The sequence below is a fragment of the Aulonocara stuartgranti genome (genome assembly GCF_965226115.1).
Source record: "Aulonocara stuartgranti genome assembly, chromosome: 19".
In the NCBI taxonomy this organism is placed as follows: Eukaryota; Metazoa; Chordata; class Actinopteri; order Cichliformes; family Cichlidae; genus Aulonocara; species Aulonocara stuartgranti.
This window is the reverse complement of record NC_138955.1, coordinates 11,675,530-11,699,182: the sequence shown is the minus strand read 5'-3', so window position 1 is coordinate 11,699,182 and position 23,653 is coordinate 11,675,530. Positions and strand designations below refer to the sequence as shown.

Genomic DNA, 23,653 nt, shown 5'->3' with positions numbered 1-23,653 from the left:
AAATGATCTGATATTTCATGAAGAGCCAAGAAAGTTAAAAAAAAAAACACACATAAAAAAACAAGTAAAACAAAGATTAAACACAACTTTAATGAAAAAGCCCCAGAATGCTTAGGATTTAGTGGTTCTACTAGTGGTTTTGCTGACATGGTTATGCTCAGTTTGTCCAGTTAGAGGGAAGGGATGATCTGTTAAGCACTACCTCTTCTGCTCACTCACTTCAATCTTCTTCTTCTATCCAGCTTGCTGTGCCTTCTTTCTGCCACACCCTCACGGGAAGCAGAGCTTTCAGCTGCTCTGCTCCCAGGCTGTGGAACTCTCACCCCCCAGATATTAGAAGCACTGGTTCTCTCCCCCAGTTTAAATCAACTCAAAACCCATCTGTTCAAATCTGCATATTCACTGTGAATTTATTGTTTGTTTATTTTATCTTGTGCTTTTTGCTTTTATTGTTCTTCATTGTAATTGTTCTATTATGTGTTTTATTCTATTGTTAAGTGTCCTTGGGTGTCTTGAAAGGTGCTTTTAAATAAAATGTATTATTATTATGAAATTTTTTTCTGAAATTGTATTATTTATCGTAAGAATAACAGTCTCTTCAGCAGTGTTACGGAGACTTGGAGACCTATGCTTTTTTGTGACATTTTTCTAGCCCGCTTTACTCCCCCTTTAACCATCACAGAACCCCTGGAATAAATCCTGAGACCCACTGGCTGCTCAGACATCTTGCATCTTAAAACGAGCCACTTTGAGGTGGTTTGGATGCCTCCTGGAGGCCTTCCTTTGCAGGTGCTCCAGGCAAGCCCACCTGGGAAGAGAATCTTGTCTAGCTTGGGAATACCTTGGGAACCCTCTGGAAAAGGAATATTAAAAGTATTGACTTTTTTAAATTTGTTTTTTCTGCATAACAATAAGTTCTTTTTTATATATCTTGTGTTTGTACTTAAAAGGCGACTTCACCCATGAAACACATTTCTTCTTACACATTTTTCTGTTTTGGATCTCTAACCTTGAGAGAAGTCTAATACTGAATAAATGATAAATGATACTAATGGCACTTAACTTGGTGGTGCTCAAAGCTAAAAAAACAAAAAACAAAAAAAAGATCTGAAAGCCCCAGCTGCAATATCTCTTTCTAGAAACCCCGAGGGCAGTTTTATGTAGGAACTACTTTTATTTCTATTGAACTCTTCCCCCTGCGCCTGAGGACAGGCTAGTGTTGCTAACGCTGTGGTATAAACAGTGATGGCTGAGCTGCACGTTTCTTTTGGTTCAAGTATGTAGAAAGAATGATGTACACAAAAGGAAAAATATATCAATTAGAGGTGAACTTCTGCCAGAGATTCACTTTTGCCACATTGTCTGTGCAACATGCCTCAAAGTCTATGCAATATGTTGAAGTATTTATTTTATCCAGCAGATGTCAGTGATAAAACAATCAGGTCTCAGGGCCACAGATACAACAGTACTTTAATCTGCTCCAGCAAAGCTCATTAAGTTTCCAAAAAACACAAAAACAAAAACAAACAAACACATACACACAACGAGCAACTAACTAAAGACTAAGCTTTATACTTCTCCAAGTCATATGTAAACATATGCAGCTCACATTATTGTTTTAACAAATTTCTGTTATTACCTTTTGAGACAGATGGTGATATTAAGAAACATCACATAAGATTAAAAAGCATGTGCATTAGACTTATGGATCTTTATTTTTGTGGACAGTTTTTATTTTTAGATATTTTCCCAAAGATGTTCAGGCTTTTTATAGATTGCAGTGTTTAACTTATTTCCAGCACCAGATGCAGCTAATAAACAAAAAAAAAGGGGGGAAAAAAGAGAAAATACAAATTGAAAGTTCCAGTTAAATTCATGTAATCTGTTTTTTTCAGTCAGCTGGTTCTAATTTAAGCAGCAATAAACCATGTTGCATGAGATTCATATGTACATTTCCCTGGTCACAAGTTGTGATCTGGGCATGTGATCAGCAAACTAACTCTTAACATCAGACTCTAACTTTGACACTCTCTGCACTGTTTCTCAAAGGTCCAGACCTACCAGGCTCAGTTAAAGAAACACTGGGAAACTGTTCATTGTGAACTAGCCAAGACTTCTTATTCTTAATGAAAAGCTGCAAATCTGCTAAACTCAATGACAAAGGTCTACTTTGTGCACTTGGACAGTTGAACAAACCATAACACTGTAACACTTTGCCACGTTCCTCTGCAAATTTCCCTTTTTTTAAATGGAAATGTGAGTTTTACCTACAGAACGTTTTGTTACATAACGGGATCGCAATGTAATGGGTCAGAGCATAAAAAAGTGCCTTCTAAATTCTAGGTTTTACTGATAAGATCCAGTAACTACAACCGTCTTAAAATATATCTGAAATTCCTATTTAAAGTACAAAATTGGTGTCAAATTAATCAAATATTTACTAACTGTGATAAGATGATTACCTCTGTAGAACAACATGCTTAATGCGATATATTACAGTTGCTGTCTCTGTGTGTTTTCCCCAAAAGCAAGCTGCAGCCATGTTTATAGTATACTGATTTACAGTTAATCACATTTTCTGCAGTTCTGTAACATATACGGTGCAACTGTGCAGTGCAAAGATTAAAAAAAAAATAGCTGTGTTAAAAAAAAAATTTTATACAGTGCAATAAATTCCGTTCAGACATAAAACTTGAGTCATCTGTTAGGTCTGAATTTTATACATAGTCCTTTATGATAGCACAAAATGCACAGGTAGATGAAGAGGACATGTACACACATGCAAGCTGACTCACGGAGACCCCCTGCACTTTTATTACATTATGTAGCATTAGGCCTCAACAGCTAGGCTGCTGTAATCAGTGGAGAAAACATCAGCTGTTTTCACTTATCCAAAGTTGTGACTCTAATTAAGTGAGCTTATTAACTTTGTACTAAGGTTCACATAACAGCACCAGTGTCTCAAAGAGTTTGATCAAATCAACATGAATGCCTGTCATGGGTTTGCAGAAGTTTCTCTGCTCTAAGCTTTCCCTAGGTCTCATTTTATCCACCTTGGTGACATATCATACTGCTTTTTCACTGAGGTAAAGAGAGGACGTCACTGCTTCTATTACAATATGAAGCAAAATTAGTGCACATTAGTGAACGCACGCAAAGCTACTGGTCCGGACGGGATTCCCGGCCGCGTCCTCAGGTCATGCGCGGCTCAGCTGGCTGGAGTGTTCACGCACATCTTCAACCTTTCCCTCTCTCTGTCTGTAGTCCCAGCCTGCTTCAAAATGGCCACCATCGTCCCTGTACCCAAATCCTCCACCATCTCCTCATTGAACGACTGGCGACCTGTAGCCCTGACCCCCATCGTAAGCAAATGCTTCGAGAAGCTGGTCAGGGACTTCATCTGCTCTGCACTACCCGACTCACTGGACCCTCTACAGTTTGCATACCGCCACAACAGGTCCACTGATGATGCCATAGCCCTGACACTACACACTGCCCTGTCACACCTGGAGAAGAGAGACACGTATGTGAGGATGCTGTTTGTAGATTACAGCTCAGCATTCAATACCATCGTTCCCTCGAAGCTGGACAGGAAACTGCAGGATCTAGGACTGAGCAGCTCCCTCTGCAGCTGGATCCTTAGCTTCCTGTCTGACAGACGCCAGGTGGTCAGACTGGGCAGCATCACCTCATCCCCCATCACACTGAACACTGGTGCTCCACAGGGGTGTGTACTGAGCCCTCTCCTGTACTCACTCTACACCTACGACTGCACAGCCACTAACAGCTCCAACATCATTGTGAAGTTTGCGGACGACACTACAGTGGTGGGTCTTATCACCAATGGTGATGAGACGGCTTACAGGGAGGAGGTCAGCGCCCTGACCCACTGGTGTCAAGACAACCATCTCACCCTCAACGTCGCAAAGACAAAGGAGTTGATAGTGGACTTCCGGAGGTGCAGAGAAGTACACACCCCCATCACCATCAACGGCGCTGCTGTGGAGAGAGTGAGCAGCTTCCGGTTCCTTGGCGTACACCTGGCTGAGGATCTTACGTGGTCAGTACACACAAACAAAACAGTGAAGAAGGCGCAGCAGCGCCTCTTCTTTCTCAGGAGACTGAAAAGATTCGGCATGAGCCCCCGCATCCTCAGGACCTTCTATCGCTGTGCCATTGAGAGCATCCTCACTGGATGCATCACCACCTGATATGGCAACAGCACCGCCTACAACTGCAAAGCTCTCCAGCGAGTAGTGCGGTGCTCTGAACGGATAATTGGAGGTGAGCTTCCCTCCCTCCAAGACATCTACAGGAAGCGCTGCCTGAGGAAAGCGGGGAGGATCATCAAGGACTCCAGTCACCCCAGCCATAAACTGTTCAGACTGCTTCCATCAGGAAGGAGGTTCTGCAGCATCCGGTCCCGTACCAGCAGACTGAGAGACAGCTTTTTCCATCAGGCCATCAGACTGCTGAACACGTCATAGACACCTCAGCTTCACTACTGGAACTTCAACATTATGCACTCCACACTGTATATAAATGCCACTTGTTCTGCACATATTCAACTCTGTATATTTTATATATTTTATTATTATTATTATTATTATTATTATTTTATTTTATTACTATTTAATTTGTAAAAATGTGTATACACACACACACACACACACACACACACACACACACACACACACACACACGTAGGAAAATATTTAGTATACACATCCAGAAATGCATACACTATTATATATTGTACATATATTTATTAGTTTCAGGTTGGCCATTCTTGTATTTTGCTCGTTTGTGTTGTTGTGTTTGCACATCTCTGTTGCTTGTGGGGCTCGCACACAAGAATTTCACTCGCATGTGCTGTGCCAGTGTGCCTGCACATGTGATGTGACAATAAAAAGTGATTTGATTTGATTTATTTAATGCCTTTTAGGTTTAGAAGTTTAAAGGAAGATTTAGAGCATATGTTTAATAATCAAAAAGCTTTGCAAGAGGAAAAATCTCACTTCATTGTTGTGAATGAAGATGTTTTCTTTTCAAATTGATACAAATTTAATAAAAAATAAAATTGGATCTGATCAAAAAAACCACAGACACAAATAATAGGATTTTCCTAAAATAATCAGCTAGAGACAAAAACAAGGATTTATGATACCACATCATAATAAGAAATTATGAAAGGAAAGTTCTAAATAAAATGTAAAAACATTAGAGAACCAATTATAAACTGTAAATACTGAAGATGGATTGTTTTGCTGAAATCTTAAAACTGATGGACAACTATGCAGCCGGGACTGTTTGCCAGCAGCAGTGTTAAACCGTCTGTCCAGCACGGGCAGTAACAAAGGTCAGTCCACAACAAATAATAGCAGAGAGATTCAGTGTCCAGTAGGCCAATCAGACCAATCAGTCTGGTCCTAATTCTTTTTCAGAAGAGCATTAACAAGTTTAATCTTTTTATGAAAGTTAAAATGTGGGGTAAACAAGGCAGGGTTTTTTTTCTTCCTATCTCCAGAATTGGCTGAGACTAATCTGTTTAAAGTCCCACAACAATAAAACCTCACCTCAGTCAAAATAAGCAAACCGTTTAGAGCTGGAATATATTATTTCATGCACTTGTTATAGGTGTAAGTGACTCAGCTGGTTCCTTTAAGGCCTCATTCCCCTTTAGCATGCTCTGTGTCTTGAAATCTATTTTTGCATTAGCTAATGATTTTCATCTTGTTTTATGTCTGCAGTTTCTGGCAGAAACAATTATACCTATGCTATATTGCACTTACAAACATGTTTTGTTTTGAGTGAACAATGCTGCATCTCCAACAAGAGCTGCTCAGCAAACACATACGCTACAGGTTGGTGAGGAAATAAATTGAAATCCTGAATGAGTGGAGTGTATAACAGTATATAACAAAGGCTACTACAGCTTTTCTGAAGACCTTCCTATATATGTTGACCAGACACTTTATTAGGCACAGCTTGCTAACATTAGGTTAGACTTGCTTTTGCCTTCAGAAAGGCCTTAAGTCTTTGTGGCACAAAATCAACAAGATGATAGCATCACACAGTCTTACATCCTTCATGCAATCTTACAACATTGCAAAACTGCTCTATTGGATTGCGATCTGGTGACTGTGGAGGCCACTTAACTGCACTGAACTCAGTGTCACATTCAAAAAAGCAGCTTTTGGTGATCTGAGTGTTGTGACATGGTGTGTTATCCAGCAGGAATCAGCTCTCTGAAGATGTGGTCATTAAGGGATGGACATAATCTGCAACAATATTTAGGTAGACTGTGATGTTTAAACAGTCCTCATTTGGTACTAAGGGGCTCAAAGTGTGCCCAGAAAATGAACCCCACATCATTATAGTCTGAAATGTTGACACAAAATAGGATGAATCTATCCTGTTCTAGGGTGACAAGAGTGGCACCTGGTGTGGTCTTCTGCTGCTGTAGACCATCTGCTTCAGGGTTTGTTGTGATTCCGAGATGCTCTTCTGGATACCTTGGGTGTTACGACTGGTTATTTGAGTTACGGTTGCCTTTCTAGCAGTCTGTTCAGTCTTCTCTGACATCTGCTATCAACATGACATTTTCTCCAAGAGAACTGCTGCTCGTTGGATAGTTTCTCTTTTTTGGACCCATTCTGCTTTTGTGGGAAAGCAGAAGATTATTTCAGTTTCTGAAATACTCAGTCTGTGTGGCACCATCAACCACAGTCATTTAAATCACATTTGTCCTTTTTCTGATGCCCAGTTTGAACTACAGCAGGTCATCGTGACCATGTCTACATGCCTAAATACACGGAGTTGGTGTTGGCTATGTGATTGGCTGCTTAGATACTTACAGGTGTTCCCAAGAAAGTGAGCAGTGATTAGGGTGTGTTTTATTTATAGTTGCCTAAAATTCTGAGTTTGGCCTTACTCATTACTTTGGCATCTAAGTAAAAAATTGCCATGACCAGCATAAAGCATATGTGTAATACTGGAAAAAAAAACAAACTATGGAACAAAGACACCCCCCTCCCCCGCCAAAAACAAAACAAAAACTAAACTAAACAAACAAAAAAATCATCTACCACATTATCTTGCCTAAACTGGCATTATCGTGTAAGCCCAAACACTGCAGTGCTAGTGCTCATAAAAGAAGTTTCAGCAAAACGCTTTAATGAAAGAAATGCAGCTTAGCAGATAAACACATTATTAGTTTATCTTTTATTTTTTCACAGTCAGAAGTCAGACTGCAAGGGGTCAAGCTTTTGAAGCAGCCTTTTCTAAAACGAATCTTGTATTTTAGGCAGACTGTTGTGTGTTTGTCTGCCCTGCTCATGATATTCTGCCCACACGCCTCAGTTTAAACACCAAATCGAATTAAGTCTGTTTTGCTCAAGAGGTACATTTGACCAGTCAGCTGATTTTCATTTTCAAGAAAACTTTTTTGCCAGCTTTAAAATATTTGATCATTTCCATACGCTCTATGCTGTTATGAAATATTGTTTGTGTTGGACTGGTAACAGATCAGCTGATCAACACTAAATACCAAAAAAGAAACCCTCAGAATGACATGTTGTGCATTCAGAGGTGCTCTTATGCATACTATAGTTGTAATGAGTGGTTATTTGTCTCCCTATCAGTCCTTCTCTGACCTATAGCATCAACAAGGCATTTACACTCAGAGAACTGACATTCACTGGATATTTTCTATTTTTAGACCATTCTCTTTAAACCCTCAAGATAGTTATACAGGAAAATCTGAGCAGATCAGCAGTTTCTAAAATATTCAGACTAGCCAATTAGTACCAAGAAACATGCCACATTCAGATTTGCTTTAAATACCTTTCTTCCCCCATTTTGATGCTTCAGCAGGTCATCTTGATCAGGCCTACATTGATTGGCTGATAAATATTTCATTTTACAAGCAATTAACATGTGTTCCTAATAAAGTGGTTTGTGGAGTGAACAGTAATTAACCTCAATATGAAAGCACTTTTAAAGTAGATTTGCTTTGCTATGGCTTTTTTTTTGTTTGTTTTATGGAGAAATGTCGTATAATTGTTGAACAATTTCTCCATGCAGTCTTCAAAGTGGGCACTCAATTTTACTGTTTTTAAGATTCTGACTTAATAACAGTAATAATGGGTTGAAGTTTTAAAATGTGGTCATGCTAACAATCATGTTAATATGTTTGGGTTTTTTTTTAGCATTAGCATGCAGCAGTTTATATATACTGTGTTTATATAAGGCTGGCAATTTGCTATTTAAATGTCCACTTCTTCCCATTCTCTAAAAGATGTTTTAGTAGTACATCTGCCCATTTTAATGTTATTAAATAAGTTATTAAGACATACATTTGTTTCCCCCAGAACACTTCCCACTTATTATAAATTAATTTAAAAAATGTTATACATAAAGAGGATTGTTCTAATTATAAGGATGTAGGATTTAACATGCTGTCCAAAAAGCATCTCCCTAGAAGTATTTGCAGGGCCGCTGATGTGATGGCAACTTTAGCAACAGGCAGGTTGTGACATTTTCCCCAGACACTGACCCACAATGTCCAGCCGCAACTTCACTTTTGACTCTCATGGGCCTATATGACATTTGTTATAATGAAACCTGTCTGCTTATTTGTCAGACTGAATGTGCCCTACAGTTTTTGATACATAAAATGATTGCAAACTTGTTCAACATGTATTCTTTTCATTGTACAGGTAATTTTACTAATTTAGGCAATTAAGTAATTGGAGGAATACTATAACTATTATATATATATATATATAATAGCCAGCCAGTAGTTCATTTTAACTATTTTTAACTGTTAACCATTTCTATAAAGATTTAAATAGTTGTTGTTTTTTTAAAGAACATTCCTGGTTTCAAAATTCTTAGGTTTTGGGTTTTTGTTTTTTTTTGTTATTGGGTTGTTGTTGTTTTTTTATAATAAAACTAGTTATAAAATCCACTTTCCGAATAACCAAAGTGTTAAACAGCAACAGACTTTCTTATTTAATGCGGCATGCATTTGCAGCATCTGTTTCCGATGAAAATATCCTTTAAATCTTTAACATAGCCACTCGTTGTTCAGTGCATCTGCGGGCTAGTGCATCCTCACCAGTGCAGGTTTATGCTTGTTGCTGGGACATTCTCTTCAGTAATCTGAGAGCAGGCTGTTTTCTCTGCAGTTCTTTTTTTCAATGCAGAGAGAGGCGGGCCGAGCCGGGCCGGGTCAGCTGGCTCATATGGCTTCATGTGATTCTGCAGGGAGGTGTTAATCTAAGAGGAAAGAGTTTTTCCAGCATCCAGACTACACCATTTGAGAGCTGACCGCCTTCCGTGGCTCAGCTGAGCTACCGGCCTGTTTTTCTTGTGGGATATCTGTTTCACTCGTGTGGCTCATTCCGGATAGCGACGCGCTGCAGTTCAGATAATGGGAGACACTCAGTCTGCGCAACGTGCGGGCAAGAAGGATGCAGAGGAGGAGGAGGAGAGCGCAAAAGTGAATGATGTTCAAACTGTGCAGGATACTGAAGACAAGGTAACATATCCCAAGAGCCCCAAATTCTTCCTTTATGGCTGTATTAACTTTGCAACAAGGATTTAGCCTGTCCTCTTTTCCAATCAGTGGTTTTCATTTGATTCATTATGGTGACAGAGAACAAACAGTAGGCGCTTTGAAAGATTAAAAAAATGCTGAGGCTGGATTTTGTTGTTGTTGTCAGGACGGTGCACACGCTGCATGCCAACACATCAATTAACGTCAGAATAAAAGGAAAGTCCTTGTCCCTTCAAAGCGGATGAGTGCATCCAGCAATACTGGGACACTGACGAGCAATGTGATTATTTTTAAGCTTTTCTGTAACAGGAAGCATTATTGATTGCTTTATATATTGTGCTGGGTGCACAACAGCCTAGTGTCATTTCTCCTTAGACATAAAGACAAAGAAAATAAAAGGGGAAAAAGTCTTATATGTGATGCATTTCATATGTATATATGTCCCACATTGACTGAAACTCTTTTTGGCCCCATTTTCCTTATACAGCAAGATTTGCAAAATTGGAAAAAGAATAATAATTGTAAATCATAGCCTGAGTCTTACAACACAAAACTTAAACCATTTACTGTAAAAGTTGTTGTTGTTAAATGGATTGTGTGCAGTGCCTCATGTTGCAATTGTGAGTAAATTTAATGGCCCTTGACTGCTGGCTTTTGGCTCTTGAGGCTACCTGATAACTTACATAGTATTACTCTTCTGAATAGTCGTTTTTCACTATTTCATTGATGGCGCAGAGGTTTTCATTTACTGTAGATGAAAGAGGAAACAGCATGGAGGAATGATGACCTTTCATTCTTGGAGTGAACCAAATAAAGCCCATGGGAGAGATGGAATTTCTCCCCTGCTGGACTAAGCAGAAAACAACATTGATTATTAGTGTACAACATTATAACAGCTCATGCCGATGAGGATGTCAATTAGCACTGTCCTGTAAGAATCAGTAGAGAAATTGATGCTTTTTCTTGGCGATGTTGTGTTGATTTGATGCTATATTCGAGCATGCTGATTGTTATTAAGGTGGAGACATGACACTGCTGGAAGAAATCATGTGCTTAAGCTTGGAAGTGGGGTGTTAAAAAGAAAGAAAAAACACTAATCCCAATAAGTTGTATTTAAATTGTGATAATGGGAGTTGATGATGATTATGGCCTTTAACTATCTAAAACTAGGTTGTTTTGCCTTCAGTTGTTATTATTTTCGGGCTCTTGGAGAGCTCGGATAGTCAGTTTAAATTCAGTTTAAATTAGATAAAGCACTTAAAATAAGGCAACATTATAACATGAGTAAAAAGATAAGCAAAACTCTGTACATCTAATAAATTGGTTTAAAAAGTTGAAAAATAAGCTTAACTTGGAAATAATATTACCGTCTGATGTATTTACAGTTGTTTATTTAGGTTTCTTCGGCACACTATTGGGTGCAGTTAAGTTTCTTATTCCCTAAACCCTGCTCAGACATTCCCAACTAATCTGACTCATGGATTTAGGATTGGAAAAATCAGGAGCGTTGACTCTAAGGCTGCCACAAAACCTAGCCAATAGTAACTGGTCTATACTGTTTCTATAGGTCTTTGGCATCCCTGTTAATTACAGATGGAAATTCTTCAGAGGTTCAAACTAGACTTGTTAAATTTTTTTCGTGCCATGCACACATGAGCAGAGATTTATTGTACATTCAGTTTTGTGCTTTTTTTCAGCCTCTCAAAACCAATGGGCAGATCTCTGAGATAAATGGAAAAGCAGACAGCTCTATAGCAGCACTCAATGGTCACTGCAAAGACGAGATTTCTGCAGAGGGTGGGTATTCATAATTTGTGTATTTCTGCCAGCATGGTTTCAATAGAAGCGCAAGTTGTTGGGTTCTAAGTGAAAGAATCTGTTAGCACACTAGGCCGATTTTTCAAAAGTATTTTAATGATTAATTTAATTGTTGATTTAACTATCCTTTCCTCAGACAAAGATGTTGCAAAGACAGAAAAGTCCCCTAAAGAAGAAAAAACTCCAGTGGAAAGTGTTGACATCAATGCAAAGACATCACCAGATGAAGCTGATGCAAATGAAGTTGAAAAAGTAGAAATTATCGAAATGGAAGAGAAGCAAAATGACATCAATGAAAGTTTTAGAAATTTTTTCAGCAACATTGGTTTGAAATCGACAGTTAAAAAAGGCTCTGGTGAAGAGGCTGAAACAGATGTGCCCGAGGAACTACCAAACATACCAGAGGAGGTCAAAGATAATGCACAAGAGGTCAAAAGTGAAAATGAGGAACAGAGTGTGGATGTAAACACAGCACAGGAAGCAAATGAATATGATTCAACAACATGTCCCAGTCTGACAGATGGAACATCAGAGAATATTGCAGAAAATGCAGACATAAAGAAAACAGAAATCAAAGAGGAAGCTGAGCGTGATAATGATGATGCAAGAACAACTTCACCTGCTGTAAATGAAGATGGACACCAGGATACCACACAGGAACTGCATCCAGCATCACCAATGATTACTGAAGAAAAGGTGGTTGAATCTCCATTAAAAAGGTTTTTTACCACAGGAATCTTTTCTAGTCTACGGAAGAAAAAGAAACTTGCAGAAGATGAGGTGACCGAGAAAGAACTGGTGGATATGGGGGAAAACGAGATTGCTGAAATAGCAGAGCAAGCAGTGGAAGAACAGGATAAGGAGGAGATTACTCTTGATACTGAGGCAGCTACAACTGAGAAAGGACTTGGAGAAGCTAAGATCGTGCCTGCAGTAACCACTCAGGATGATGTTAAACCACCTTCCATGAAGAGATCAGATGGTGAGGGTGAAATACTAAACTCTCAAGAAAAAGAAAAAGTTCAGGCGAGTCCACTGAAGAAGCTAATGTCAGGCTCTAGTTTCAGGAGTCTTTCCAAAAAACAGAAAACAAAGAAATCAAGTGACACAAAGATCACTGACTCTCAAGAACAAGTCTCTGATCAGCTGCTGTCTTCAACAGAGTCAGCTGAAAATCAGAAAGACGAAAGTCCTGCACAGCCCTCTGCCCCGGCAGCAGAAGAAGAGGACAGTGCATGGGCAACCTTCAAAAAACTTCTGACTCCAAAAAAACGTAACAAGACGCCTTCATTGAGCAATGAACAGGCACAAATCTCAGGTTCAGTAGATGAGGCTAAACCAAGTGAAGGGGGGGAAATATCAGATCACAGCACAGAAGAAGGGAAAAAAAGGAAAGACTCATCTGTGTCATGGGAAGCTGTTTTGTGTGGATCTGGAAGGAGAAAAAGCCGAAAATCATCAGACTCAGAAGAAGAAACACCCCCAAATAGCAAGCAAGACAGTGGACTTAAACAAGGTGCAGAATCACCACTAGAAAGATCTAACGAGGCCCAAGAAATTAAAGAAGGAAGTCCTCCAGAGAGTGATGGGGAGTCAACATGGAAATCATTTAAAAAACTTGTCACCCCCAAAACAAAAGCCAAGGATCTGGATGAAAGCAAAGATATCATTCCTTCTGACAATGATGTTACTCAACCTGAGTCCACATTTTCTATTAAGAATCTCCTACCTGGAAGAAAAAAGAGAAAGCCTGCTGAAACGCTAGAACAAGTATCTTTAGATGAAGCTGACAAGGAAGCTTCAGGTGATGAAGACTCTGAGACTCCAGCTGTGATTCCACTGTCAGAGTTTGCAGATGAAATGGGAGAAACCAAGGCAGATGTAGAAAGTTACATACCAGAAGTAACAGACAATGAAGTCCAGCAGGACTCCACTCCACCTTGTGATAGTCTTCCACTCGAAACACAAACGTCCCAAGACAATGAGGAAGCTTTAGAAAATGAGGTTCCTAAAACACTGGCTACACCTGCTCCAGTTGAAGAACCAGATGACCTTACAGAATCAATCAGTAAACACCAACAACTCAGTGATATTCCAGAGGAGGGAGTACTTACAGAGACCATGGCCACTCCGGCTTCAGGCATTGAGGAAGCAGCAAGAGATGACACTATAGCAGAGGACCTGGTAGAGATCACATCTGAAGCCATAACAGCTCCAGAGCCTGCTGATGTTACTGTGACAGATGAAACTGAGATGATCTCTGCAGTTTCCCAGTTATCAGACTCTTCAAAAACATCTGGTAATGCAACACCTGTCCCAGCTGAATACAGTGTCAACAACACAGAGTTGTTGCTAGAACAAGTTGCTGAAACCATCTCTGTAAGCACACATGTAGTCCCAGTGACTTTAGAGGAGCCAAGTTCAGAAAGAATAGTTAGTTCTGTCTCGCCTCAATTACTTGAAACATTTGAAAAAGAACAGCCGAAAATCCTGGAAATACACAAAGGATCAGATGAAACAGTGGTAAACGCAGAGCTAAATGCTGAACCAATTGATGCAATTAATGAAGTTGAGGCAACAGCCCAAACAGAGAGCATACCTGATGTTAACAAAGCTGTTTCAACAGAGATTGTATCTGAGATTGTATCTGAGGAGATTGACAATGCAGAAGTCACTGAAGATGAAGTTCATGAGGTCAGTGTTACACAGGTGCAAGAAAGCATGAAAGAATTAGAAGTTACTGATGACAGCCAACATGTGCCAGAATGCATTTCTGAAGAAAAGGAAGAGTTACCTCAGGAGAGATTACCTGAAAATGATGAAGTTGCTCCAGATAAAGGTTCTCTAGTTGTGGCAGATCAAGTAGAAGAAGATGCCTCAAAAACTGAGGCTCAAGAAGCAGAGTCAGCTCTTTTTGTGGCTGATGAAACTAAAGATGGAAGCATCGAGCAAGAAGCCCAAAGTTTGTTCTCCATGGGGGATCAGATCAATCAAAATATTACTGAGCAAAGTCAAATTGAAGCTGAACCTTCTGTGGTGGTGGATGAGTTGGAAGCACTGGAAAATGTAGAAAAAGATGTAAAAGCTTCAGAAGAGGATACTGTTCAGTCACTTGAAGACGAAGCACCACACTTAGATGACATACCAGCAACAGAAATAGTTACAGACGATTCCAAGCAGACAGAGCATCTTGCTGAAGTGACTGTTGAGCCAGAAGATAGACAAACACAGACTGAAGCTCCAAAAACAGAGGATGATGAAGTGAAAGATGTAGTGGAAGTTGAGCAAAAAGCCACAGCAACTGCAGAAGAGGACAAAGTTCAATCACCTGAAGAAGAAGCACCGGCCTCAGAAGATGTTCCACCAGCAGAAAGTATATTTGAATCCAAACCGATAGGAGAGCATCTCACTGAAGGTGAAGTTTCTAATGAGCCAGAAACTAAAGAGCCACAGTCTGAGGTTTCCGAAGTTACAGAGGTGTCAGAAGGCGTTCAAGCCACAACATTGGAATCAAAAGAGGACAGTGTTCGAACAGAAATACAACCTTCAGAGGACATTCGGTCTGCTGAACTAATAACGGGTGAATGTAAAGAGTTAGCAGAGAATCTCATTGAAGTGACTGATGAGATTAAAAAAAAAGAACCACAGCCTGAAGTTTCCAAAGTTCCAGAGGTACCAAAACTTCTTCAAGCCACATCACTGCATTCAAAAGAAGATAGTGTTCAAACAGAAATACAACCTTCAGAGGACATTCAGTCTTCTGAACCAGTAACAGATGAAAACAAACAGACAACACAACATCACACTGAAGTGGCCGATGAGATTCAAAACAAAGAATCACAGCCTGAAGTTCCAGAAAAGGTAGAAGCTGTACAAGCAGCCATATTAGATTTAGAAGAGGGGAGTGGTCAGTCATGGGAGAAAGAAGTAATATCAGAGGATGTTCCACATGCAGAAAAAGATCAGCCCCAAGAGGCTAAAATGTTACCAATCACTGAAGATAAAGGTGAAGCACTGGATGATTCCATAACCAAGGATGTTCAAGAACCAGCAGTGTTACAAGTGGTACAAGTCGTCACATTAGATTCAGAGGAAGGTCAACCTCAAGGAACTGAAGATGAGGTGATATCCAAGGATATGGGGGCAATGGAAACAGTTACAGGTGAACCCAAGCAGAAAGCAGTTGACCTAATGGAACCAGAACCAGAAGTTGAGGAAACAACTGAGATTCGAGAACACTTGATAGAAAGAAAAGCAAGTGTGATGGAGGTAAAGGACACTTTTGAGAGCACAACACCATTAGAGAAGAACAATGTCATTAACACAGCAGAAGAAGGCAGTGTGGTTGTTATGATGCATGTTCCATCACTAGAGTTTGACGACAATCACAGATTCCAAGTGCAAGTGGTGGATGTTGATATCAATTCAGCAGAGAATATCGTCAACACAATGATTGAGGTAGGGGTTACAGAAGCCAAAGAAGTTATTGATGTTTGTCATGAAACTCTTGAAAAAGTAGAAAATCTATCTGCCTCTACTGCAATCGAAGAGGAAGTGAATAACGAGGAAAACAATCGAACTGTTCAAGAAGTTATTCAATATGTAAAGGGGAATTTACCAGAGCCCACTCCTGAATCTGTGCCAGATAAGTTGGAACAAGAAGTTATAAAACAACCAGATATTAGCGAGACAGTTCAAAGTGCACCAAGTGAACCAGAGGATGAAAAAATGATGGACAGTTCTGGGGAGCTCATAGAAGAAGAGGATGAAGGACATGGGATCCCAGCTGAGCAGAAAGAGTCTGAGGATCAATTGCGAATTTCTGATTTAGGTTTAGATATCTCTACCCATGATCACACAGAGGATCTGGAAGAAACTCAAGCTGAGCAGCAAAAATCAGAGGTATGTGTGACAGCGGAGGATGCAACATCTGAAGAATTAGCTAAGAAGAAAGATGGCGATACCACCACAGAAGCACAAAAACTACAAAGTACACAAAGCCAGATTGTTACACCAAATAACACAGGATTAGTAGCCCCCCAGAACACGGGTATGATCTCGTCAATAGGTAATGTAGAGTCTCCTTCAAGCCTGTCCTTAGAATTCAAACTTAACATACAGTTTGGGCAGCTAAAGGCACCAGCATCCCCACCACCTTCTGCAGAACCTGTGAAACAGCTTAATGTGTCCGAAGTTGCTGTTCAGGCAGTAGAAGCAGTGGAACCTACAAACCTGATAAATGCAATGCAAAGAGCTGAGAGCGAGAAACAAATGGAGCTAATGGAAGTCGCTATTCAGACAACAGAAATCACTGAATCAGAAGCTGTGGTCTCCCATCAGCCTAAACTTCAGGACGTTGCTGTTCAAGAAATGGAAACAACACAACCAGCAGAACAAGCTGAATCAGAGGAACCAATAATCTCCAAAATCCAGGCAGCAGAAACCACCAAACCGCTGAAGCAAATCACAGAGAAAGCAGAAAAATTAGATTTAACTGAAAGAGCTAAGATATCAAAACAGCCAGTACTACAGGCTGTTAGCATCCACACAATAGAAACAATAGAACCAGTGGAACAAATTCAGTCAAAGCAATCGATAATACCAGACATTCAGGCCACACAAACGACAGAACCTGTGATGCAAAAAGAGAAACGAGGCCTGTTGATCAGTCATCCTGCAGTCTTCAAGGCTCGTAGCAAAGAAAAAACAGCAGCGGAGCCCATTAAACAAATAGAGGAGGAAAATGATGACGTGTGGCTGGATGCTGTGGAAGACATTTACACCCAAGAGGAAAAGGGGGCATCCCACATCAAAGTGGAAGAACCCACGGAGCCTCAAGCTGGAAGTGCACATGAGGGAAGAAGGAGGGAAGAAGATCCTGAATCTGAGTTTGAAATGGCACCTGATACCAAGAGTGAGGATGAGGAATATCATCAGAGATTGCATGAAACAGGAGGAATAGGTGAAATTGAGAGTGAAGGTGAAGATTTTGCTGTTGCCCTGGAGTACCCAGTAATCACAACATGTGTCACTCAGGCAGAATGGGATTAACCTAACCCAGCTCAAGTGTTACTAAGTGGTAAGCCACATCTTATTCTGTATATTTTCACAATCAATTTCAATTAAACGTATGCCCTTTTTTGTATTTCTTTTTGTAGGTGGAACAATCAAAAAGTAAAAGGAAGAAAGCTTCATAAAGCCATCAAAGCCTTTTATTTCACATTATGTTGCACCAAAATATTCTGATTAGCGAAACTAGCCTTAATTGCTAAGATTATCTTATTATTATACAGTATATGACTTAAGAGAGTGTTTTGGAAAGTGTGCATTGAAAAAAAAGGTTAATCTTCTCAGGGGGCTTGAATTGTGATTTTTGAATGATTTTAGAAGTGTGACAATGAGCTATTTTACCACGCAGGGGCCTCAGTAAATTTAACTACCTGTTTGTCATGTAATGCAACTTCATTGCTAATTTTGTCAGGTCTCTCCACTCATAATTCATACATTATTATGCCTAAGTTTTTGAATAGAATGTATATGTCAGTAAGTCAATAAGAATATCATAATATATTTGTTGAATCTTTTCACCTTTTATGGTAAAAAGCTTAAAAAACGTTCAGGTGTTATTCACAGACCACATTAAATCATGATGTATGTTACCAGTTACAGCACATAGAAACACCTTTTTATAAAAATTAGCAAAATGTAGATATTTCCACAACACATTTATTTGCAATTAGTATTTCACTTATGCCACATGATTTAAAAAGTCAGACCTGAACATACTGAGGATATATATATATATATATATACATATATTATTATTATTATTATTATATGTGATCTTGTAAATAATGAATATTTTAGTGATTAGAATTTTTACTGTGAGCAGTTCGAAAATATAAGCATGGTGAGAGCATGGCATGAAGCAAGGTGCGACAGTGTTTAATTTAAAGCTCAACTTAATTAAATACGCAGTTAATCCAATTTTAATCAGCAGTGCCTTAAGCAACCATGTTTACTCAAACTTTTCTGTTCTCCTGTTCTTTAACAGGCTGTTTCTACCACTGAAAAAAATAAAAAGTGGAAATTTTGATTGTCTCAAAATTTCAAGTTAAGCTGAGAATTTGAGATACTAACCCTGAATTTAGACTTAGAGACAGGAAAAAAAAAATCTAAGTGCCAGAAACAAGCCTCCTCACTAAGCTTGATGCCTGAGGCTCAGTAATCAAACTGCAACAGTGAGAGAAATAAGCTTGTGAAAAGGTATTTATGTTAGCTGTATGCTTTTACTTTGAAATCTCATTTCCATTACTGTCTGTTATGGACAATCCTTGCTTGTCTGATGTCACTAATATTGATTTATGTGTATTTATATGTTTTCTGATATATTTACCAGTGTTTAATTAATAAAAACTATTTTATTTGAATAAATTAATACATATAAATTAAAAGTACTTCAGTAATTATTTGTTTACTGCAAAAGAAAAGAAATCTGTTAATAATGTTTAACATCCAAACACAGAAATATTGAACATAAATACTTTATTCCCATCTTTTATAACAGAGTTACAGTTGGTGTTTGGGACTCAGTAAATCTGGATGCATTTCTACATCCCCCCCCCCCCTTTCTTTTTTAAATCAGCTGCAAGATCAGTGTCAAGGTGTGGGAGTCCCTGCCTTCCCATGCAAATAAGACCTTTTAAAAATGCATCTTTGACACTGACAAGAAAACATAGATGCTTTCTCATGACGTAAAAAGAAAATTAAGAACATAAAGACAAAAAAAGTCCCAAAACATAAAGGTCAGATCATCACAAAAGATTAAAAATCTTTTTTTGCCTACTTTGATTTTTCTTTGTTTGTTTTTTTTCACAGTAATAAAGAACAAATGTGTGTAAAATACTGCTCCCGCCCGCAGCCAAGATCCTCAGTAACAATTTGTGAAATTCTTGATTTAAAAATAATTCATGGTTTTCAGAAAGTTGCTGATGTAACACATGAAGAGTAAATACATTCAGCGTGATCTAGGTCCCCTTCATGACTCAGTGCCTTCGCACAGTGCAGCATTCTTCTTTCATAGCTGCTTGTGCCCTTTTTAGAGTTGTTGTAGCTTCAGAGCAGCAATTTAGAAGATCATTTTTGCGAGTTCAAACATAACCTACAAGAGAAACAAATGAGATGCACTCATTATTAAACATCTCCCTGTTTTTTTTAAAGCATGAATAAAGGTTTGTTTTAAAAATGCTGCATTCTTTGAGGCTTCTTGCTTGACCTCTTTTACCTCAATCGTAATCAGGATGACTATCATCCACTCCAACCTCAAGCTGTGCTTCTCACTCAGGTGGCTCCTCATCAAGTCTGTCAGCTGCGTGCAATGTTCCAGCTTCTCATTCACAACCTAAAATGAGATAGATTATGAAGCTACATGGGCAAAAAAAATGATTGAGTGTTAACACAAAGAGCCAGCAGCGATAGTTTATCCTTTACATTGACTCTGCGGTTGATGCTGAGGAACTGGCACGTCTTATCGTAGAGTTTTTCTAGGTTTTCTCTGTCCCAGTAGAAATCAGGCGTGAGGAGAAGGTCAGATCGCAGGTTTATACAGTGTCTGTCAAAGCAGAGTGTAAATAAAAATACTAAAGTACGGTAATACTAGAAAAGCAAACAAACAGCAGTTTTTGCATTTAGAAATAACATGTATAATTACACAAAACTCAAGGTGTATTACTTGCTCATAAATAGTGAATACAAAAATAGAAAGGATGTACTTTCCTGAATTTACCTTAATGTGAAAAGCTCTCCTATCTTCTGCATAACCTCTGCAGAGGACAACTTGACTCTTTTCCCAGACTTGAGTGTCTGGGTGGGAAAGGAAAAAAAAATTAGCATGCTGGCATTAGCATTTTAGAAAAATGCTAATGCCACGTGCATCTCCTAACACACAAACAACCATTATAAATAATCAATTATTCATTCTTGCTGTTAATTGTCCACTGTACCTCTGGAATTGATTGAATGGACTCTACAAAGTTGTCTAATGCTACCTCCCATATTGCCAACTTCACTGGAAAAGAAAGCAAAGAGAAAAGGTTAGCAGTGTTCACAGGAAACAAATACATTTTTTATGATTCAGACTGGAAATACAGCTTCTCACCAGACAAACAAAGTGCATTTGAAAATGCAAATTTCTCCAAAACAGCTTCCTCTTGATCCATATCGTCACTCAGAATAAAGTTGCCACGCTCAAGCTTTGTATTTCCCCTGAGGTGGAAAAAAGTGTCTGTTTAGAAACGTTACAGAGTCTGAAAGTACTAACAAAACAAAGCTTGAGGCTCATCGTACTCTCCCACAGTGTAGTTAATCTCCTCATTTTCCCAGTGGACTAACGCTACTTCATAAGGCTGGATCTCATGGTGTTCCAGGATTCTCAAAATGTTTTTCATCTGTAAAGACCGAGGGGAAATTACAGAGTTTAACAATAGTATAGTAGAAAAGTGAACTGGAAATTAGATTAACTGCATTAATGGTGATGTTTGCTTACCGTTTTCTCCTCGACATTCCAGAAAACTACTGAGCCTTCTCTAAAAATTTAGAAAGTGGAACAAGTCAGTGTTTAGCCCTTCCTCTCATGTTACAAAACAAACTATCAGTTCAAGGTAATCATGAGGCAAGCAGTCAAACAAAAACTCTAGCTGAACAAAACAACTTTTAAACTTAGAAACTTTAGACTGAGATCAGGCATTATGGGGCCAAAGAAAAAAGCAGCTGTACTAAAGAAGTATTAGTAACTACACTGCTGAAAAATGCTAAAGGAATGCTTGATTGTCAGCGTATAACAAAAAAGTCAGCTAAACTTCAGGGATAGCAACCTGTAAGTTAGAAAGCATAAACTATTAAGACTCAGTTTCACCTGCTCTGGTGCAAATCAAAGGAACAACAGGTGCAGGGGAAGACAACAACAAGACAACCCCCCAAAAAGGGAATGGTTGCCACAGACCGTTTCTATCTCCTTGTCCTTGCTACCACTAGTAACATGAGACACTATCACCATCTCAGCCAGGTTGCACAAATAGTCCAACTCCTCCAGGATGGCAAATCCACACGTGCCATGGCAACAAAGTTTGCGTCTCTCAGCACAATCTCAAGAGTGTGGTGGAGATACCACAGGGAGATACCACAGCAGCAGGACCAGTATCTGCTCCTTTGTGAGAGGAAGAACGGGAGGTGGCCTACAAAACCTCATGTGCATGTTTTAGATCAAACTGTCAGAAACAGACTCCATGAGGGCGGCATGAGGGGCTGACATCCATCAGTGGGACCTGTGTTCACATACCAGCAACATGCAGATCGAATAGCATTCACTAGTGATCAACAAAACCAAAAGGTCCATCAGTGGGGCTGCATTCTCTTTACAGATGAGAGCAAATTCACACTGAGCATATGTGGCAGGTAAGAGTCTGGAGATGCTGTGGCGAACGTTATGCTGCATGCAACATCCAGCATGAATGGTTTAGCAGGAGGTCAGTGATTGTCTGAGGAGGCATATCCTTGGAGGATTACATAGACCTTCACAGCCCTCCCTGACTGCTTAGACACAATGCAGTGGGGCCTGGCCTCACGTGGCAAGAGCATCAACAATTTTAAAAGGCACCACTGATTAGCCTTGTGTAATCCAATCGACAATCTCAGCAATTGCATGTTTAGATTTGTGTGTGCATCTGATGCTGAGAAATAGATCACTGATATAGGCATACAGGCAAACCAAGGTACGCCTGTATCACCGAGTACTGACCAAACCAATTATCAATAATCCTCAAATTAAGCCATATTTTTGACAATGTTTGAACAGAACTGACCTTTCTACAACAAAATAATACCATTGGAGACAAAGTCTAAACCAAAGCGCATCAGCATTACCTGAAGAAGAAGATTTGTGCATTATCATCTGGTTTTGCAGCCATGTCTGTGCTTATCACCAGAACATTCGAGGCATCTGAAAATAAAAACACGACGATCATGAAAGCCATCACTAATAATCTAATGCACAGCTGTATGACCTTTTCACTCATACCTCTGGGCAAATCTATCTCATGGAAGCCGTGGTTTATCAAGTCGTGAGAAAGTGTTGGCAAATGATACTGATCTGCTGTTGCAAAAGCAATGCACTGCATCATATCCTATGGAGACAAACAATTGAATCAACACATAAAACAATACCAGGCGCAGCTAAATAAAACATTTCACTACACTAAAGGGTAAATCACCTTGTCTTCACTGAGGGAAGGCTGGTTGGCTCTGGACGGCTGCTTCGTCCGTGGTCCCTTGGGTGCCCTCTTCCCAGGCACTGTGGCTGGTTTCAAACCTGGTTTCAACACTGACTTTACGAGGTTGGTTGAATACAAACTTGTTTGTCCTCTTGCACAGTTTGAAAGTCTCCCAGGGTCAGTCAAAAACCCACTGCTAAGACTTTTACATCCACTCAAAGCAGGCAAAGAAACATGTCTTTTCTGCTCGTGCTGCTGATGAATATAGTTTAAATGGCAGGTCCTGGAAAAGCTCCACGGAGCACAGTGAGTCCTGGCCGAAGTTAAAACGCAGCCTGATCTGCTCCCTGCATGCAGCTGGGCTCCCAGTCTGGACCACAACGTCCGGAGAAGCATCTTCCATTCACACTCACCTACAAATAACCTGCTGCCAAAGGAAAGTGCCTTTAGGTGACTGGAAGCACAGAACTATGTTAAACAAACAGATCAACTTAGCTAATGGACGTATAGTTATATTGTTACACGTTAAATCTAAAGTATAGACAACAACAGGAATCAAAAGTGCATCAGCAAGCAAAACACTCGTATATCCTGCAAACTAATTAGGATAATACATTCAGCTGTACTGCGGCTCCATGCCTGGAGCTAACTTCTGTATACATGCCAGCCGCAGACAATTCAGTGAGTAGAAAACGTCCGTTTCTTCGCTTACCAGGTTAGAAAAAACAAAATACGGTGTTAAATTAATTCACAAATTCCAGCTACCTTCAGTGTTTACAGTCTTGCATACATTCAAAGGCGGCGTGTTTGTTCCTCGTCGCTTGTTTCCTGCTCGAAGTGACGCAATACAAGTAGTCACATTAAGCTCTCAGCTCTGACTTGAAGGTAGAGCGTTTCCATTTTAAGCTGAACTATATTACTTACTAAAACTTCAAAACACAGCAGGAAGTACCTTAAAAATACTCAGTCGTTTATATTTAGACAAACTCGATCAGTTTATGAGTGG

At 39.5% G+C, this 23,653-nt stretch overlaps 2 protein-coding genes across 5 annotated transcripts; one reads left to right on the top strand and one right to left on the bottom strand.

Moving 5' to 3' along the window:
- Positions 1-9,150: 9,150 nt before the first annotated feature.
- akap12a (A kinase (PRKA) anchor protein 12a) lies at positions 9,151-19,625 on the top strand. The gene is made up of 4 exons (XM_082516957.1): positions 9,151-9,544; positions 11,260-11,359; positions 11,517-17,459; positions 17,539-19,625. Exons 1-3 carry the CDS (start codon positions 9,437-9,439, stop codon positions 17,429-17,431), a joined length of 6,123 nt encoding a protein of 2,040 aa, XP_082373083.1. The 5' UTR covers positions 9,151-9,436; the 3' UTR covers positions 17,432-17,459; positions 17,539-19,625.
- rmnd1 (required for meiotic nuclear division 1 homolog) lies at positions 19,429-23,485 on the bottom strand. 4 transcript variants are annotated; one of them, XM_082516960.1, is made up of 12 exons: positions 23,413-23,485; positions 22,648-23,074; positions 22,455-22,560; positions 22,301-22,376; positions 20,925-20,964; positions 20,726-20,826; positions 20,538-20,644; positions 20,383-20,447; positions 20,166-20,242; positions 19,871-19,991; positions 19,665-19,781; positions 19,429-19,541 (listed from the first exon to the last, which is right to left on the bottom strand). In XM_082516960.1, the coding sequence occupies exons 2-12, from the start codon at positions 23,041-23,043 to the stop codon at positions 19,509-19,511; spliced, it is 1,239 nt and encodes a 412-aa protein (XP_082373086.1). In that variant the 5' UTR covers positions 23,044-23,074; positions 23,413-23,485; the 3' UTR covers positions 19,429-19,508. The 4 variants fall into 4 exon arrangements, with proteins under 4 accessions (XP_082373086.1, XP_082373088.1, XP_082373087.1 ...); XM_082516962.1 differs by having other exon boundaries at positions 22,648-23,071; XM_082516961.1 differs by having other exon boundaries at positions 23,360-23,445.
- Between the last annotated feature and the right edge of the window lie 168 nt (positions 23,486-23,653).